This window comes from Ostrea edulis, chromosome 5 (assembly GCF_947568905.1).
Source record: "Ostrea edulis chromosome 5, xbOstEdul1.1, whole genome shotgun sequence".
NCBI classification, from domain to species: Eukaryota; Metazoa; Mollusca; class Bivalvia; order Ostreida; family Ostreidae; genus Ostrea; species Ostrea edulis.
The window spans coordinates 23,099,267-23,119,251 of NC_079168.1; the positions used below are offsets into that span (position 1 = coordinate 23,099,267).

The 19,985-nt window shown below is 34.2% G+C and overlaps 1 protein-coding gene across 1 annotated transcript in view; it reads right to left on the bottom strand.

Annotated features, from left to right (window-relative positions):
* LOC125652081 (sushi, von Willebrand factor type A, EGF and pentraxin domain-containing protein 1-like) overlaps positions 1-19,985 on the bottom strand; it is a 61,304-nt gene that overhangs the window by 20,389 nt on the left and 20,930 nt on the right. Inside the window, exons 6-14 of the mRNA XM_048881045.2 lie at positions 10,499-10,623; positions 8,867-9,067; positions 8,138-8,317; positions 7,801-8,052; positions 5,983-6,183; positions 3,216-3,431; positions 990-1,514; positions 693-863; positions 451-609 (exon numbers count right to left, since the gene is read on the bottom strand). Coding sequence (XP_048737002.2) covers positions 451-609; positions 693-863; positions 990-1,514; positions 3,216-3,431; positions 5,983-6,183; positions 7,801-8,052; positions 8,138-8,317; positions 8,867-9,067; positions 10,499-10,623 — 2,030 coding nt within the window. The remainder of the gene's footprint in view (positions 1-450; positions 610-692; positions 864-989; positions 1,515-3,215; positions 3,432-5,982; positions 6,184-7,800; positions 8,053-8,137; positions 8,318-8,866; positions 9,068-10,498; positions 10,624-19,985) is intronic.

Below are 19,985 nucleotides of genomic sequence, written 5' to 3' on the forward strand. Positions count from 1 at the left end.
TAAGTCTTTGGGCAAACATTTTCATGAGCATACCATTTAGTTTGTGACAAATTCAATTAAAATTCCAAATGTTAAATGTTGGAATATTTTCAAATTTGGTATGTTTTCGAAAGGAGTACAACGGAGTCGGTGAGGAAAGGGAACCGATACACATTTCTGTGTATGTAACCGACAGTTTGGAGACAATACATATATTGTATGAGTTACAAATGTTGATCCTTTAGAGGTTATATAAAGTATTAATACAACATGTTTTTAACTTCCTATGTGATCTAGGATAATATAAGGGTTTTGAGCAGACAGCTTGTATGAGAGCATGGACAATATCTTAATCAAATGGCTGTTTTGGTATCAACGATAGTTACCATTCACTTACAAACGAGTTGTTAAAGAAGGAGAAAATAATAGATACATTCACGACAAAATAGCATACATTTAAATTTAGCTTACCCGAACAATTGTTCACAGAAATACTTCCTGGATTTGACGATTTTCCAAGAGGGCACTCCTCGCACGATGTCGACATTTCTTCACTTTGGTATCTGCTCTTCGGACAGACATTACATGGTTTTAAACCGTTGTCCGAAAACTCTCCTTTGGAACATTTTTCTATAAACGATTACATATTTCTCAAAATCAATTTAAATGAATTGTTGTTTCGTTTGAAATTGTCAAGATGAAAACGTGAGTACCTATGCATTCCGTTATAGACTCTGCTCCGTCGTCCAGCGTGGACATTCCACTAGGGCAGGTAGTGCACAATGCATCCTCCTCTCTATCTTTGTAAGTTCCCCTTGGGCAGTTTCTGCATTTAGGGTCCAACGGATTTGATTTGTCGAGGTAAGTACCAATAGCACAAGGAACTAAGTGGAAAGAAATCATCAATGAATACAGAATCAATCTGCATGTCGTACCCCCTTGTACAATAAATAAATCATCAAACAACTCATATAATCACTACATAGAATGTTATTCAGGAATTAATTTACCACAGGTCATTGTCGTCCATCTTACAGTCATTCCATCTGGACATCCAGGATCACTCCAGCTATAAGAAAAAGAGCTCATCTCTGGAGACAACCCACTAACATTGAGTGCTCCGTTTTCCGCAGACTCTTTGATAACACCAAATATATTCTGCTGGATAGTTTCCATATGAAGAAATGTTTCTATTGACGGATTTAAGTTTTGCCAAGTAGTAATCACGAAAAACTTTACTTTTATTTCATTCAAACTTCTTTTATGGACATTATTCGTCACTGAATCCAAGTCGATGTCTGTATCGTCTGCAGATCGCCTACGTCGTTCTGATGTCGGTCCACATATAACCTCTGTGTTATTCACATTACATTCCGTAGTATTTGGACAAGCCCCCGCCCAACCACTTTGTTGTCGCTGTATCATTAAGGAGATGAAGTTTTCTTTAATTTGTTTTAATGTCTCCTCATCAGTGCAGTCTCCGGCGTAGTAGAAAAATTCACTTGGAAGAGCGCTGAACCGTACATTTCTAATTTCTGGAGAAACGAATAACCGCATAATCACAATTTATATGCGAGCACATTATTCACGCATAATCTTGCGAAACTAGCCATTCGCAAAAAATAGTTTTCGCCGGTAACCTGTTACATATAGAAGATGTAAACAATTAATGATGATTCGCGAAAGTCAAGTCTTGTGAATATATGCATCCTTGTATCAATGATCTACAGTATATCAAAAAAATAGTATCCTATCTCTGATAAAAATCTTAAAATTCCTTTGGCTGACACTAATATTATATACATGTACATTGTATTATACCTCTTACCAACAGAAGGGCCGTCAGCGAAGCAAGACTCTAAAGATAACACGTATGTAAAAGAAAAGTGACAAAATCAGCAAAACAATAGAGATGATCTCTACATACCTTCACTGAAAACTCTGTGGTCCATATGGATGCCACAATTGTTTGTTCATTAGCTGCTTTAGCAGTTATCGTGTTTTTGAATGCCAAAACATACAAGATTCTGACGTGCGATTTGTAATTCAAACACTCAATTTCTTAAACATGAATGATATAATCATTATTGTAACAGTTTTTAACCAACCATTAAATTATCAGAAAAGTAGTTATACGACTAAATAGATGAACGAGTTCATGGGTTTCTTTAATTAAAAATATGCACTATATTCACGCATTATTTTCTAACAATGTAAATTTCTTGGTTAATTTTTTTTAGTTTTATCGGGTGTTTTATTGCAAACGGGGTGTACTGTTGTTTTTGTATATTACAGGCCGCCAAGAGGCGGGTCGTTATTTGATATAGTGTCAAAGATTGTACTGAAAGACGAAATTTTAAAGATTGCAATGCTATTAAAAGAGATTTTGATTCAACACATAATAGAATATCTTTGTTTGCTTTGTAACGAACAAAACAACATATACACTTATCAAGAGTAGCCATTCGCCCTCTACTGGTCTCAAAATTAAAATATCATACCAGACTCTCGCTCGTGCAAAGTCTCGAGAGTGAGAGTCTGGGGAGAGCGAGATTAAGAAAAAAAGTCGGGGAATTACATAAATAATATATATTATAAGTGCATTCTTATTTACCATACTTAACCGAATTATGATTATCACTTGGGATATTTCAATGACAATTTCAAGCTTTGGTCGGTTCAACGGGAACATCGTATATCCATATTATTGCCAATTTACCCCCTTCCACGTGGTTTACTGTCCACATATATGTTCTATGACGTCGTGAGAATACTTATATTCTCTCCCTAAAAATTAGTCAGCGCATATCATAACGTCATAGGTAAGAATACTTTAAAGTACTATTAACAAATGAATGTATTTTTAAATTTACAGTTTGTTGAAAAACTTGTTTTTATCTCGTTGTTGTAGGTTTAATGTTTCTGCTATGTAGTAAAGCGTCAAGAATGAATAATGTCAATATGCCTTTCATAAAAGTATACATACAATCATCGACGAGATAAATTCGTTATATAGACGCTTAAAGGGGTAATACGAAAATATATGGGGACCTTGGAAAAAATATAGAACCCCATATATTTCGGTATAACCCCTGTAAGTGACTACATAACTAATATTACCCATACGATATACAATGTACCTATCTGGTGTACCATTATAAATGGTTTGAGTGAAAACAGAATATTGAACATCTTGTTAATGTCTTCTAATATTGATTGAACTACATAAGACTTACCTGTACAGTTTGGTACAGTGTTGGATGGATGGTATTTTCCGTCGCTCTCCGAACATGTAAAATGTCCATTGAAATTAGATACACCATCAGAACTTTTAGTCCCGTACGGAATATCAAAATTCTCCTGGCACTGCATTGTACACATTTGGCCATACACCCACGATGCACAGCTTATTGCACCATTACTAGGAGCTGGAAGGGGGTTGCATGGGTTCGCTGCAAGAAATATGTAGTATTGTTGAGGTGTTGAAATGGACTATAATATGAAAAAGAGTGGTTTACTATCAATGTTTATTACATCATTAGTATTAACATACAAACACCAGAATAAAGAGAAATAAATTCCTAATTCATTGTTAAGATCATTTAAGACATGTATTGCTTTTCCCTGGAACCATGGAAGTTACAATTAAAAGATAAAAGTTGATAAGTTTTTATATCTGCTAACAGGAGATGATTACTCCTCCTAGGCACCTGATCCCACCTCTGGTGTGTCCATGGGTCCGTGTTTGCTCAACTATCTATTTCGTATTGCTTATAGGAGTTATGAAATTGATCACTGTTGTTATCTTCACCTTGCATGCTTAGAAAGTGAATATAAATCTGCGCTACATTGGAATACTTGCATATTAATTAGCATGGCTAATTATGGCCAATGGTTCTTGATAAGAACATTTTCTAATATATATATATATATATATATATAAAAGCACAAAAACCCAACAACACCCTACTTTCTGAAAGTGTCGGATCTGAGAAGATACAAGGCCAGTAAAGAAATTTATAAAAGCACTGAAAAGACCACGACACTGTTGGTTATTTAAAACTCAAATTTTCGACGTAACCCGCGTCTTTATCAACGACATATATTACATAAACAAATAACACGCAAAAACGACAAGTATCGATAAACTACATTGGTGACAAGAGTGATAAAAATCGATACTTGTCGTTTTTGCGTGTTATTTGTTTATGTAATATATGTCTCTTGATAAAGACGATGGTTGCGTCGAAAATTTGAGTTTTAAATAACCAACAGTGTCGTGGCCTTTTCAGTGCTTATATATATATATATATATATATATATATATATATATAGCACAGAAATAGCAATGAACTCTTAAATAAACATAACTGCCCTAAGTAAAGAAATATTTAATATAAAGCACAGAAAATTTCACTTTATTTGGATACCCACTTCAACTCCTACCCGGGGTTAAACTCACGACCTGCGGAACCAAATCGCTTAGCAGCATGTAACCAGCGCGCTAAACCGCTCGATTATCTAGGCAAGTAAATTTTGAATTTAATATTTGTTATTACATGTAGCGGATGTAAACAAATTTATATCGGAGAGACAGGAACAACTCTTAGAACCAGAATTCGTGTACATAAGCAACACATTCAAGTATCGGAATACTGTAGAATAAAACTGAGTGAACATTTAGATGTGTGGGGAAATGGACATTTTAACGCTTTTCCTTTTTACAAACTTTTCAAAGAAAATTTAGTGGAAAGGAGAGAGAAAGAAAAATATTTCATTTGTTCATTTAGACCAACGCTTGATAATGTAAATTCTTTGTATTACGTCACAATAGTACGCTTCAAATGACTTCCTCTGTATTGTGACGTCATTATATTCTTACATCCCCAATGACTTGAGGAGACTCGAATCTGCAATACCTAAGGATGCTTGCATATTAATATGACTAACCATCGTCCTGCTGGTCTGGAGAATAATTGTATCATGTAAAAATTTGATACAACATTGTGTTTCCTCTATCCTCTAGTGTCATGATTTGAATAAACTTGAATCTGCAGTTTTCTGAGGATGCTTGCAAATCAATATGATTAATTATGGATCTGCTAGTCTTAGAAACAAGATTTTTAAAGATTTTCCCAATATATCCTCATGTTATACTTTAATTCCCTATTGTAGCCTCCCCTGGGAGGGGGCATGATTTGCAAATATTAGAGTTTGTACTTTCTGTTGATATCTGCATAACAATATTTCTAATCCTGGTATTATTGTTTTTGAGAACAAGACGTCCCCATTTGTAACCACACCCTAAGCCTGGGGTAGATGATTTGAACAAACATGAATCTACAATAGCTGGAGATATTTGAATATTAATACATGTGTGACTAATCATTGAGCTGTTGCTCATGAGATTTTTAAATATCTTTCTTATGAGTTTTTATGTAATAATTTCATCTCCTATGTTGGCCCACACCCTATCCCATAGTCTTGATTTTAACATTTTCACATTTGGTTTTTTTTTTATCCAATGGTTCTTGAAAAGATTCTTAAATATCTCCTCTCTATTTTCACTATTTCTTAATCACTCCCTTGTTAATTCTAATAATTCTGATTTTCCTTAATACTCCTTTATCTAAGAATGCTATATTACAAGCTTTGTTGTATTTGGTCATGTGGTTCTGGAGAAATAAAAAATGTGTAAAGTTTACAGACGGAAAAACAGACAAATTACAAGACAAACGGATATTGGACAACAGATGATCAGAATATCTCACTTGACCTTATAGCACAGGTGAGCTAAAACGTGGGAGCGGAACAACCGTCCAATTAATAAATCAAAATTTTGTATGTAAAACAAATATGACCTTGGCATGTAAAACAAACAGAAAAAGTATGTTAGAAAAAGGGGGTCCACCTTCCTTTGCTACTTGCCTTTATATTAATAAGACAAGCTAATTACACTTCTCAAGTTACCGATATTTTTGTTTGGGTGTGAAGAATACCCACTTTTACAATAAGAAGTTTCACTTCCGACATCCCAGTATGTAGCCATTGAATCGTTATTCCTCTCACACGTTATTACGTCATTCCCGACTAGAGGAAAACTCCCCATACAACTCAGTCTACACGATGATCCGTAACCGTACCCATCAGGACAGTCAAAGGTTAGAAATCGATCGTTAATCACTGGTGGTGAACAGATTAAAACTGTAAGACAGAGAATTGTAAAATATATCAATTGTAATCGCATGCTGTTGATACTATATGTGTATAATAGTTGTAATTCATAGAATTTCTTTCCTCATTTTTGGACATAAGAACCCAAGGAATTTCGAATCTGCTGAGTTTGGTAGAACAAAACATAAAGATAATCTTACTAGATTTTTTTTTCATTTTGTGCAACTAAACAGATTAATGAAATACAGATAGTGCGTAATTGAACAAAAGGCCCATGGGCCACATCCCTCACCTGAATCACTTTAGTCCCGCCATTGTTCAGCTGTTGTGATTTTTGAAAGATTTTTTTTATCAATCTTTATTCACATGAAAATTTTTGACCACATATTGTGACCCCAAGCTAGCCCCAAATGATCACAACATAATTGAAAATGGATCCACATCACACAGATATGCATCAATACCAATATGATTATATGATCTTACTGTTCTGGATGAGCTCAAGGTTACGTCATAGGTCATGGTATGATATGAAAGATCTTCCCATAAGAAATCTATCATACAAAATATGACAGTTTTATCTTAAATAGTTCAGAAAATATTGAATAGGTCAGATTTTATTAAAAGTTGGCCAAACTTCCAGGTCAAGGTCACAAGATAACACACCAGTGCATCACATGAAAGGTCTTTCCGTAACTAATGTATATGAAAGCCCTGGCTTAAATAGTTCAAGAGATATTTTTAAAGATGTTTCCTATATTATCTTTCACTCAACATATAACACTTTGACCCTCAATTGTGGCACCACCCTACCCTCGGGGACCGTGAATTGCACAAAAGTGAATTTACCTTATGTCAGAAAGCTTTCATAAATTAGTATGTAAAACTATAATCCCCTATTGTGGTCCCACCCTTCCCACGGGGCCATGATTTTAACAAACTTGAATATGTACTATGTTTAGAAGATTTCGTGTAAATATGAAATTTTCTGGCCCAATGGTTCTTGAGAAGAATTTTTTTAAAAGATGTTCCCTATATCTTTGCATGTATAACTTTAATCCCCTATTGTGGGCCCATCCTACTCCCACGGGACCATGATTTTAACAAACTTGAATCTGCACTGTGTTAGGAAGCATTCATTAAGTGTGAACTCTTCTGTTCCAGTGGTTCTTGAGAAGAATATTTTTAAAATTTTCCATATATATTCGCATGTAAAAACTTAATCCCCTATTGTGACCCCACCCAATCCCTTGGGGTTAGGATTTTACCAAAGTTGAATCTGCTCTATGTCAGAAAACTTTCATGTAAATTTTAACTTCGCTGGCCAAGTGGTTCTCGGGGAGATTATTTTTAAATGACCACATACTATTTTTGCATTTCCGTTGTTATCTCCCATTTGAAGAGGACATGGCCCTTCATTTCAATAAACATGAATTTACCCAAGGATGATTTGTACCAAGTCTGATTGAATTTGGCTCAGTGGTTCTGAAGAAGGGGATGTCAATGTGAAAAGTTTACAGACGGACACACGGACGGACAGGACAGACAAAAGGCGATCAGAATTGTTCACTTGAGCTAAAAAAAAAAACCAAAAAACAAAAAACAGTACATTATCCATAACGCTATACTACAGGCGTGTATGCAAACCTGCGACGTGTACGTAGAATGTACAATTTGGAGATATGTTTCCGTTCGCATCAGATGCAGTGTAAACAAGCTTATGGTGCCCCTCAGGAAATGAGGATCCCTGGGCTTGCCCTTCTATCCGCGTCACGCTTACTATTCCGGAGTTATCAGTAGCACTAGGTAAGCTCCAAAATACGATGGTTGGTTGACCATTTCTTTCCGCATATACATAGATGTCTTCAGGGCATGTGTTCACGATTGGTTTTTCGCTGTCTATGTAAAAACAATGATCTCTTTTGATGTTCATTCATGTTCCTATTGATGTAAGAAATACCATACATATAACGATTATTAATACCTGTGCATGCTGGTAGTACATGTGACCACTGTCTATCGGACTGACATTCAGTTTGTTGATTATGTAGGACAGTATAACCACTATCACAATTTGTAGAACATACAGTTTGGAATGTATGATTGGACGATGAACAAACAGCTTTACCATTAGCTGGATTTAGAGCTGCTGGACACACAATTGCTGAAATGCATAACATGAGAAATACAAAGTTTATAGAAGCATTGCGCACACAGTCGAAATCCTATATTTCACATACATGCTGATGTTACTGTCTGGCCTGAAACTGTGAGTCAATATTGTTTGCTAGATGTTCAAGAGCAAAGACATTTTTGAAATACTGAATGCATTTTCAGGATACCGTGTACATGTGTACAAATTTCATACAGCTCTTAGCTCTTCATGAAAAGTATGCCGGCGTGAAGCGTTGCAGTTTATTTCCTCATGTACTCGTATTTTAAAGAATGAAATTTATTTCCTATAGTTACATTTTACTTTTATTTCTATCGAAATTCCAGCTGACATTAAACTAGACGCACTATATCTATCAAGATTCATGCACGCATTGTTCACAACTACAACGCATTCATGAGAAAATGGCTAACAATACTATTTGTAAAAATATCAAATGCAAACACGTTGGAAATTTAAATATTTTTTAATATCATTTTGATTAAAGTGGGTATTCAAAATACATTACCATGCATAAGAAAACATTATCTTTTGTAATACCTTTACAACTGTTTGGGCTTTCACTGGGGACACCGGATGTCCCACTCTTTTCACATGATATGACTTGTTCGTTGTTATTGGTTGCTGGTATCATCTCGTATCCTTCGTTACACTTCACGATACATGACGACCCGTAGATGAATTCGTCCTCACAAGTAACCCTACTATTGTCTGGTGGTTGTATGGGCAGGCAAGAAACCACTACAATAGTTGATGAATATGAACTAAGTACTACTATAAAAGTAATACAAAATTAAATTCAATGTTCGTTATATTCGCCTTTCATTGAATACTTAACTAGATTTCTGAAATAAATATATGCATAGCACATGATGAAAGATAACAAACCAAAAAGAGAGCGACATGACCATTAACATTTCAATGAAAACCAAGTATGATATTGTCTTATCTAAAACACTAAGCGTTCTTTACGAATAAGTATATAATTTGGAAAGATGAAAATATTAATTGACCACAGTATTTTTTTTTTTTAAAAAAAGGGGGGGGGAAAGAAAAATGTAGACATCTTTCAATATTACTATGCATGCCTGTCAACTCGTGCCACTCCTCATTCGTACCAACAATATGTAGAACTTGCCCAATTATTGGTACAACTATTGCCAGCTATCTGTACAACGCGCTCCAATTATTTGTATAAGTCTTCTCAGTTGTATGTACATTGTACAACTCGCTTAACTATTTATACCATTCTTCCCAACAATATGTACAACTCTCTCTCTCTCTCAAACTATTTGTACAATTCGCCTAAGTATTTGTAAAACTAGCGTCGATAATTTTTAACTTGTTCCAACTATATGTATTTATACAATTCGCTCAACTATTGTACAACTCGCTCCAACAAGTTCTACAATTCGTCCGAACTACTTGTACAACTCTTCCCAGTTGTAGGTGCATTGTACAACTCTCTCCAACAATTTATAAAACTATATGTAAAATCCACTCTTCTTAACTTTTTGTACATCTCGCCCCCAACTATATGTACAACTCGTCCAAACTACATGTTTATATGTACAACTCCCAACTAATTGAACAATTTACCCAATAAATCATACAACCCGTCTCAACTCTTTGTGGAACTCGCGCCCACTGATTTTTCAACACTCCTAAACTATTTGGTCAACTCGTTCCTTTATCAAAATAGTACTCCACCTCACCTAAAGCACACCACATTGATTTGGCAAGTGTGTCTATCCACAAATCTCAGCTTCACTAATCAGAGTCTCATAATATTACCACAACTATTGTCGTTGGATATTATTTACTGGTCGACACAAAAGCAGGAAGTAGTAATATATTTTATCTGGCGATGGTTATTTATATGACAGCTTTGTTATAAATTTATTTCATTGGCAACCAAATAGTTGAAAGTGTAATACCGGATAATTCTATGTACTGGCACCCCAAAACTTATTTCGTAGTTGCCAGAAAAAATACTTTTTCTCCTGGCACCAGCATGCTTCTATAATGTAGTATCCACTCATCCATAAAAGTTCTGCTGTAGGTAAATGTTCTATGACCATATTACTATTTTTTTTTTTTTTTACATTTCTGATGTTCAAATAAATGGAAACTATAATTCTCACAAAATAACAATAGATCGTACATATTTACCCTTCACAGTAAATGTGAAACTACAGGTGTCCTCAGCCCCTTTACTGTCCGATACCTTATATGACACCACGTGGCTCCCTCTCTCAAAGTATGAACCTGACTTATGTCCCGAGGTCAGTTCTATGCTGCAATTGATTAATCATCGAATAGAAATCATGGTCATCTGCGTCGAATAAAACAGAAGCATTGTGATAAAGATCAACGTCGGCGACCAATCGTGCCGCACGTATTATCGCCGAGCGACCGAGCGTGCCCAGGCGACCAAACGTGCCGCACGTATTATCGCCGAGCGACCGAGCGTGCCAAGGCCACCACACGTTCCCTAAGAAAACCATATGGTCAATATTTTTTAATCCAAATGTAGGTATTGAAAAGGTGATCATCAGCATTTTCAACAAAAATGATGGGAAGTTCATGTTTTGATGACGGGCATTCGTGAATTTGTGATTCACTTTTAAAATTATAATTGCTTTCCTACATTTTACATTGTCAGTAACACATTTATGCAAATATAGTTCTATTGATTAACGATTAGCAAATATATATATATATATATATATATATATATATATATATATATATATATATAAACTTATATTTAGGAAAACAAGATTGCAATTTTGGGTATGTTGCAGAATAACCTCCGAAGTGGAGAAGTGGTGTTTCTAAATATAAAAGCCGAGGCGAACAGCAGTGTCACACACATGCACGCTTGCGCGCGTGTACGTGTGTGTGCGTGTGTGTGTGTTGTGAACATTTAGACGTGTGTGGAAATGGATATTTTAATGTTTTTCCCTTTTTTTAACTTTTCACGGACAATTTAGTGGAAAGGAGAGAAAAATAAAACTATTTAAATCGCTCATTTAGATCTGAACTAATTAGTTTAATGTAAATTCTTTGTATTACGTCACAATGATATGCTCTAAATGACTCCCTCTGTATTATGACGTCATTATATTGTTATAGTCATAGCAACATAATTTGTTTTAAAAAGTAGAAAGTTTGAAAATATTTTGAAAATGAAAGCGCTTACGTTTTGCAACGTGTTGTCATATTTTATATATCTCTTGAATATTCTAATAGCAATGTTAATGATATTGAACAAATGTGATCGATTTTACTAAGTGACATGGTGAAACATAGTAGAAACCGTGACATAATAGTATAAGGTGATTTCAATGTTTATACCAATAGCTTTTGTTGAAAACCCAGCTCCAATCAAACAAATAATTTAAAACCAGTACCCGGAAAGTGTTTTGTGAAATAATGATACAATAGAATCTTACACTAAGAATATCCACAGCAATTTATTTCAAATAAATTTACAGAATTTATGAATAATTAGTTTTCTGATAGTGACTCAATTTCAAAAGCCTTTCGTTCAATACTTTTTGAATGTGCAAAAATGTCAACTAAAATTATTAAGAGAAGACCAAGGTATAAAACTCGAAAAATTAGAAAAATCCATGGTTCTCACAATCGTATTTTGATCTGCGAATTACAGTAAAAAATTATGAAAAACTTGTAAACAAGTACCCTTTTAATAGAAAATACAGAAAAATGTTCTATACATACAAAGCAAAGTACAGAAGATTTCGTAAATTTGAAGAACAAAATTACAGAAATACAATTTGCAATGACATTAACAACATTGTTGATAAAAATCCAAAGTTATTCTGGAAATTATTGAACAAATTAGATAAAACTAATACTGGACAAATTTCATCTCATGATGTTCACCCTGAGGAATGTTGCCAGTTTTAAAAAAAAATTGATAAAGCAGACAACAATCAAAATAATTTTCATCAGAGTATAATGTATAAATTTCATGTTTTGAAAGATAAACTGCACCACAAAAATTTCCTTGAACCAGAAATCACTATCAATGAAATAAAGGCTGCCTTAAAGTTCCTGGAAAATGGGGAGAGTTCTTCCATGGATATGATATCAAATGAAATATTGAAAAAATGGGATCTGTAATGCTGAAACCTGTGGACAAATTGTTTAACTTTCAACTTAATTCTGGTGTATTACCAAGAAGCTGGAATGAGAGCTATTTAGTATTCCTGTATAAATCTGGTAATAGGCTTGATCCTAGCAACTGCCGAGGTATATCAATTACATGTACGTCAAATCTAGGAAAACTTTTCAATACAATAATCCATACTAGGTTACTTGAATATGTAAACTCTACGTCACTGATAAGCGGAAATCACATTGGTTTCAAAGAAAATTGTAGAACATCACACCACTGATTTAAAGAATAATTGACCATTACAAAAAACAAAAAAAAAGATTATGTGGCTTTTATTGATCTTAGAAAAGCATTTGACACTGTATGGATATTAAGTTTATCTTATATATTATATGGTGTTGATAACCCATCTCAAAGTTTAGAAAAACGTTTTGATGCTATTGTACTTCAAGTTCTTCTTTATTGTAGTGAAATAAGGGGAGTGGATCTCTCATTCAAAGATATTTCAAATATAGAAACATTTCACTTAAAATTCATATAAGATATCCTCGGAATGCACTGCAAACATCCAATGCTGGTTGTCTAGCAGAACTTAATAGACTACCACTTTGGTCCAACATTTCATTCTCAAGTATTAAATATTGGAATCATCTGATAACTTCTGATTTTTTTTTGGGGGGGGGGGGGGGGGCTTTTAAAAATTTTCAATCCACAAGTGATTACAATACTTGGACTAGGAAAATATTTTCTATTCTAGATAATCTGGGATTTTCAAACATTACCAAATATAAAGGTTCAATTCAACAACTTTTACCAAGCATAAAACAAAGAATCATTGACCAGTGCACTCAGGGGCAATCATAAAAAAAACTTTGTAAAACAAATTATATACGTGAAAAAGAAGTCCATATGTTGATTTACTCAGAAAACGATCTGAGAGATTATCTTTTAGAAGAATTAGATTGAGTGCACATAAACTTGCAATAGAAAGTGGTAGAGGAAAGGTGAAGATAACGAACAGTGATCAATCTCATAACTCCTATAAACAATACAAAGTACGATAGTTGGGCAAACACGGACCCCTGGACACACCAGAGGTGTGATCAGGTGATTAGGAGTAAGCATCCCCTGTCGACCGGTTACACCCGCCGTGAGCCCTATATCCTGATCAGATAAACGGAGTTATCCGTAGTCAAAATCAGTGTATCAAGAACGGTCTAACAATCGGTATGAAACATGTCAGAAAACATTTGACCCATTGATAGGTTGTATTGACGAACTAGATCGTTATAACGACCGTAGAATTTGTGAAATGCTGACTTCAATCGAAACTGTTGAAACCCCTGTACAATCAACTTGTTTGTCAGTAGCTTGCCTCGATTTAAAAACTGACAATACACAGAACAAGCTCTTGCATATCGAATCAGTTGAGAGATATAAACACCATATCCAACTGATAATGGAATATTGCTAAATAAATACGGGAAGTTGACGATGGAGAAGCTGAAATCATCCCGTTTGTCATGCAGTTGCGTTGTCAGTTTGCCGTTAATGTCTACTTTCAATAAAATATCTAAGTATGAAGCAGAAGTGGACGACTCCGTGGTGTCTTTTATTTCGAGTTCACAGGGATAAATCGAATCGACATATGAATGAAAGTTATCATTGTTAATAGACAAAACGTTGTCGATATATCTAAATGTCGAATTGAAGGCCATAGCAAGAGATTTTTTCTTCTCGAGTATAAGTTTTTGAATAAATTCTGCTTCATATGAATATAGAAATAGGTCAGCTAAAAAAGGAGCACAATTCGTGCCCATGGGAATTCCAACAGACTGTTGAAAGACCTGATCACAAACGACCACGAAGATATTGTCAATGAGGAACTCCAGCATATTTTTTATTTCAACTTCGGAGTACATGTACTTGGAATCAGAGTGGTGTTTAACAAAGCAAGTTTTTGGATGACTGATCACTAGATATGAATATTTCCTTTTTCCATGTTTGTTGAAGAAGCAACTGTCTATGATGTCAAAAAGTCTAGTCTTTAATTTATCGTGAGGAATGGTCGTGTATAGTGTTGAAAAGTCATAGGTTTTGATGTTATTAATTTGGGAAACGTTTTGCGATTTCAAGTTTACTAAAAGTTCTTTAGAATTTTTTAGAATCCACATTTGATTAACACCACTTCTGGCATATGTAGTCGCACAGTACGTTTGAAGTTTCCCCTTCAGAGTTGTTAATATTTTCGTGAGGAGCAAAGATAGGGGCACTTACTGGATCCAGCAATGTATCTTTGTTTGTAAGGGTTTTTATGTAGTCTAGGAATCCAGTATAGGTACGGTAACTCATATTCATTCGACCCATTGACTGGGATATTAAATGTGTCTAAAACTGAAACATGGTTTTGAAGAATTTCCTGTTTTGAAAGGGCAGTTGGAGTATAACTACGATTACCTCAAGTGGAAGTAATGCCAAGTTGGTTTAAAATACAGTTGTAATAATGAGCCTTACAAACAAAGACAATGTTGTTACTAGCATTGTCAGCTGGAACTAAAACATATTCCTCATGTAACCTATCTAATTCTTTTATCTCTTCTGGTTTACTAAACACAGAAGGATAGATGGTACGTACTTTTGTTTTAATAAGTCTAATGTGGGATTTTAATATTTCTCTTATGCTCTTAACCCATTCTGACAACGTATCAAGTTCTTCTTTTTCATATTTAGTATATAGTCTGAAGATTTTTTTTAAATGAAACGATTACGTTTTACAACGTGTTGTCATATTTCATTAATTTTTTCACCTATTGATTACCAGACACTAAGGCAATTTTCACATTTGGATATTGGCCACGACACTGTTGGTTATTTAAACCTTTAATTTTCGACCTGACCCGCGTCTTTATCAAGAGACATATATTACTTAAACAAATATCACACACCAACAAAAAACGACAAATATTATTATTATACCTCAGTATGAGAATTCTATGCAACGTGTAATCTGATTGGCTTAAACAGTCACGTGCCATGGATTATAAAACTTCATATCTCCCTCTCAAACATCATATCTCGCCATCTTTCACCCCTTGGGTAGCCTCGTGCATTTTCCATAAATTTAATGTGAAGGTAAACGAAGTTTATTGTGACGTAACAATAAGTCCGAGACATTGTACTCTCATAGTTAATAAGGCACAAAATATGCGGGTCTCTGATATACAGTTAAATCACCTGGTTTTGGTTGATACTAAAATAAACAAGTAAATCAGCATTCAAGGAGAATGGAAATACAAAGTCTGGTTATCATAGCACTGTATTTTCGTTGTTTGTACCTTCTAATACGTTGACGGCGCTGTGTTACCGTTAGAGCGATCTCAGCTACATGTAATGTATAGATGCGCGGACTCCAATTTCAAATGCATTTTTGTAGTCTTGCTTTGTTTTGGTATGATAAACATGAATGTTCGAGAGATACATTGTAAGAAGATTTGTTCACCTAAGAAAAATCATATATACATTCTGCCAGTTTACATGTTAAAGGTTCTCCATTCTATCAGTTTACCTGTTAAGAGTGTCACCATTCTGTTAGTTTACCTGTTAAGAGTGTCCCCATTCTGCCAGTTCATCTGTTGGGGGTTCCCCATTCTGCCAGTTTACCTGTTAAGTGTTCTCCATTCTGCTAGTTTACCTGTTAAGAGTGCCCCCATTCTGCCAGTCTATCTGTTAAGGGTTTCCCATACTGCTACTTTATCTGTTAAGGGTGTCCCCTTTCTGCCAGTTTATCTCTTAAGGGTGTCGCCATTCTGCCAGTTACCTGTTAAGGGTGTCCCCATTCTGCCAGTTTAGCTGTTAAAGGACACATCTCATGTTTCCAAAGTATACAACATTACATGCATTTCGTCTTCTTTATGCTTATAGTAATTAATTCTAATAGTTCGTTTGCCGAAATTTTGCGATAATTAACCACAATACAAACTTAAATGTAAGCCCCGATTTCAAAAAGTCTAGTTAATTAGGTAGGTAGTCACGTAGCACAGTGACGTCACATGCGCCCTTCGGATTGTGAAAGTACTGCGAGATATTATTAAAAACTCAACTTTTAGGGGCCTTATTTATTTACCATGGGCAACATTTAAGTGCTGTTCCACGTAAGAATCATGCAAAGGGTGGCACATCGACCGCCAGGGATTGAATCGATACTTATATATACTTTACCACTATACATAAGAACCCTATATGTGGTGCTAATTTTTTCATCTGATGCATACCTGCAGAGGTATGTTACTAAAAATAGATTACACCCACAATCAACACAAAATAGCTAAAAATAGGCAATAAATTGTAAATTGTATAATCAATATCGATAGGAAAATACCAATATATTTTGGTCAATAAAAATATGCTATGGCAAACAAAGTCCCCTTTTCCTTTATGCATTGCCATAGTGACAATATCTCACTTGTCTCCATGACAACTGTTGATTTCATTTGATGAATATGGTTTTCTTGAGAAAAAAACATCCAATTTTTAAAATTACTTTTCTTAAAACAGCAAACACTTACAATCGTATGAGATTTGTAAAAGAGAAAGGGGGATTTTGTTTAATCACTTTTCATTTTCAAAAGTGTGGAAAATTCATTTTTTTTTCCAGAAATGCATCCTTTAAAATGGTGAAAAATTCCGGGAAAATGAAAAAAATGAAATATATTGAGATCATTGAAATATAATAATTGTGCATTAACTTATCATCTTTAATTATTTTAGCTAATGATTATATCAATGTATTTTCATTTTTGTTTCTTAAACTATCGAAATATAATATATGATCCTACCGAATAGGTAAAACAAGATTTCTAAGAAATTTAGGTCGGGATCGAAATTCCCATTATACCTAACTCATTTGTTTCTACCACCAGTTGTACAGACGAATTTCAATTTGGAATTGAGAGTTGTTTTTAAGCTTACCTTTGTAAGTTTTAGTGAAGAGGTCATGTTACTGTTACATGTAAAGATGTGTGGTTTATCAACACTAACGATCGGTTAAAATTCATATGAAGCACCATGTAAACAAGGTAGGGCCTATATCTCTTTACCACAGGGGCTCAGTTTCAACATTCAGGGTATTCTTTAATCTCTTTAGAGAAGTAGAGCACAGTGCATGGGCTTGTCATATGTAGAGGTTAGAATTAATTATCCCCGGAAAAAGAATGTTCCCACTCGCGAAGATTTTTTTCTATACAGCCCATGTGAATACGCAAGTTCCGAGTTACCCAAAAGTTATTTCCCTTTGTCGAACTCTTTCGCATTTTATGACGTATGGTGGGTACACAATGTATACATTATATCGTAGACTGGCATTGTACATAACGATTACGTACGATTAATGTAATAAAAGCGTAACTTTTGTTTATATCAATCACTGGTATGCATATTCTGGCCATATCAAGCATAATTTGTTTGAATAAGATCATCAAATTGGCTATTGAATCATTATTCGTTTCCTCTTCTACATGAGTGACGCATTTATCAAAGAAAGATGGCAATTAACAATATTTGTTTGAGTCATTTTGTTATCCAATACTCATAAACTCACTAAAGTTGCCTTTTCCCTGAGATAGGATGGTCTCAGAAACTCTGGATATCATCTTTTAAGAAATAATACAACGATAGTTATTAGCAAATGTACCCACTGTCATCATATTTTACGTCATAATTTACGGAAGAGTTCGACAAAGGGAAATAACTCTTGGGGAACTCGGAACTTCCGTATTGAGAGGCAGTTGATAAACTTCACTAAAGAGATTAAGTATTACATTAAGGGTAGGGGATTTTTTAACGCCATTTTCACAGTATTGGTGATAATTCATACTTGCTAATGTTATAATGCATTCTACATCAAGATATATGATTAAACCCATACCAAAATTGACCAAATGGTACCTTTAACAAATCCAATGATATATAACACTCCCATGTTCTATTTTAAAATAATATTCAAGATGTATTACTGAAGAAATGGGGTATTTTGTGTATTATGCTGTTGCAGCTAAAAATGGCTTTATTTTCAAGTTTTTGTTCAAAGAGATTTATAGAAGAGGCTTTTGGTAATACAAACCAGATCAATGAGAAATCATTCCATTTTTATGTGCAATTTACTGTATGTAAATCGAAAAAATATTAGCGAAATAATGTTTAAAAATATGAAAATGCTTGTACGTTATGCAATTTTATAAAATTCCAATGTTTAAACTTACAAGTAAAAAAAACTACGAGTTAATTCATTATTTCAACTTTTGTTTTGCTTTGAAAAATGAGTTGAATACTAAATGAAACATTATAGAAAAGTTTGAGTGGATTATTCAAAACTTGGAAAAAATGACGCATTTTTCTCTAACTGGCATAAAAATGTCCCAAAATTCTGTAGTGTCCGCAACATGTGCATATTTTGGAATGCCTGATGACTTATATTTCTATACTCTTACTGGTAAGAGGCAATACAGTTAATAATGTATCTACCAAAGAAACAGACTCTAGTACATTATTGCTAAGTTTTATGGCAGATTTTTTGTGTTTTGTAGAATCCGCAACCATGTAGAGTCCTCAACGACTTTTTGATTTCATAGATTTTTTCAAGAAAATGTATTATGATTTATGTTTATGATAACTATAACTATTCAAGTATTTACTTTAAACATGTAATGGATTAAAATATTGTGAAAATATATGTTCAAACTCGGAATTTACATCTAGTGTATACATATAACCCAGAGAGGTTAATGAAATCAAGGGAGAAGATAGAAGAAATAGGGTGAAATTATAAAAGTGAAGCTAAAGAAAGACAAAATAAGGAAAAGGAGAAAGAGAGAGAGGGGGGTATTAAAAAACAATCCCCAATTTCTTGCCACACTTGGAAAAAAGAGATTACATGAATGAAAAAAATACAGACAGAAAGAAATCTTGAGAGAAAGAAAAGGTTGCAATTGAAAAGGAAATGCAAGAAAAGGTGAACACAAAATATTGGAAAGAAAAGAACAACTTTAAAAAGGAAAGAATTAAAACCAAAAAGGGTAGAGAAAGAAATGTTATTTGTGACAAACATAATTTTCATATCATAGCTATGGACAAGGAGAAAGATGAGGTTGAAATCCCCCCCTCCCCAAGTACTGCTGGATATCTGAATACCATTCCTGTTCACACAAAATACAGAGTGTAGATTCCTCCTGGGGAAACTAATGATAAAATCAGCGTCATACTTTCTGAGCCAATTCCATCCCCAAACAGTACCAATGACAAGTTATTTCATTCTTTTGATAATTAAGTACTGTTTATATGCAAACATTATTTTGCAATCAACATTTAGTTCCAAGTTCAAGTTTGTTTGAATTTGAAAAAAATAAATAAAAGAGTTGTTCATAAATTTATCTACAGTACTTGCAGTGTCTTCAACAGCATTAATTATCATGTCACTTTTATTTCATTACAATATTTCCTAATCGATGTTGACAAATT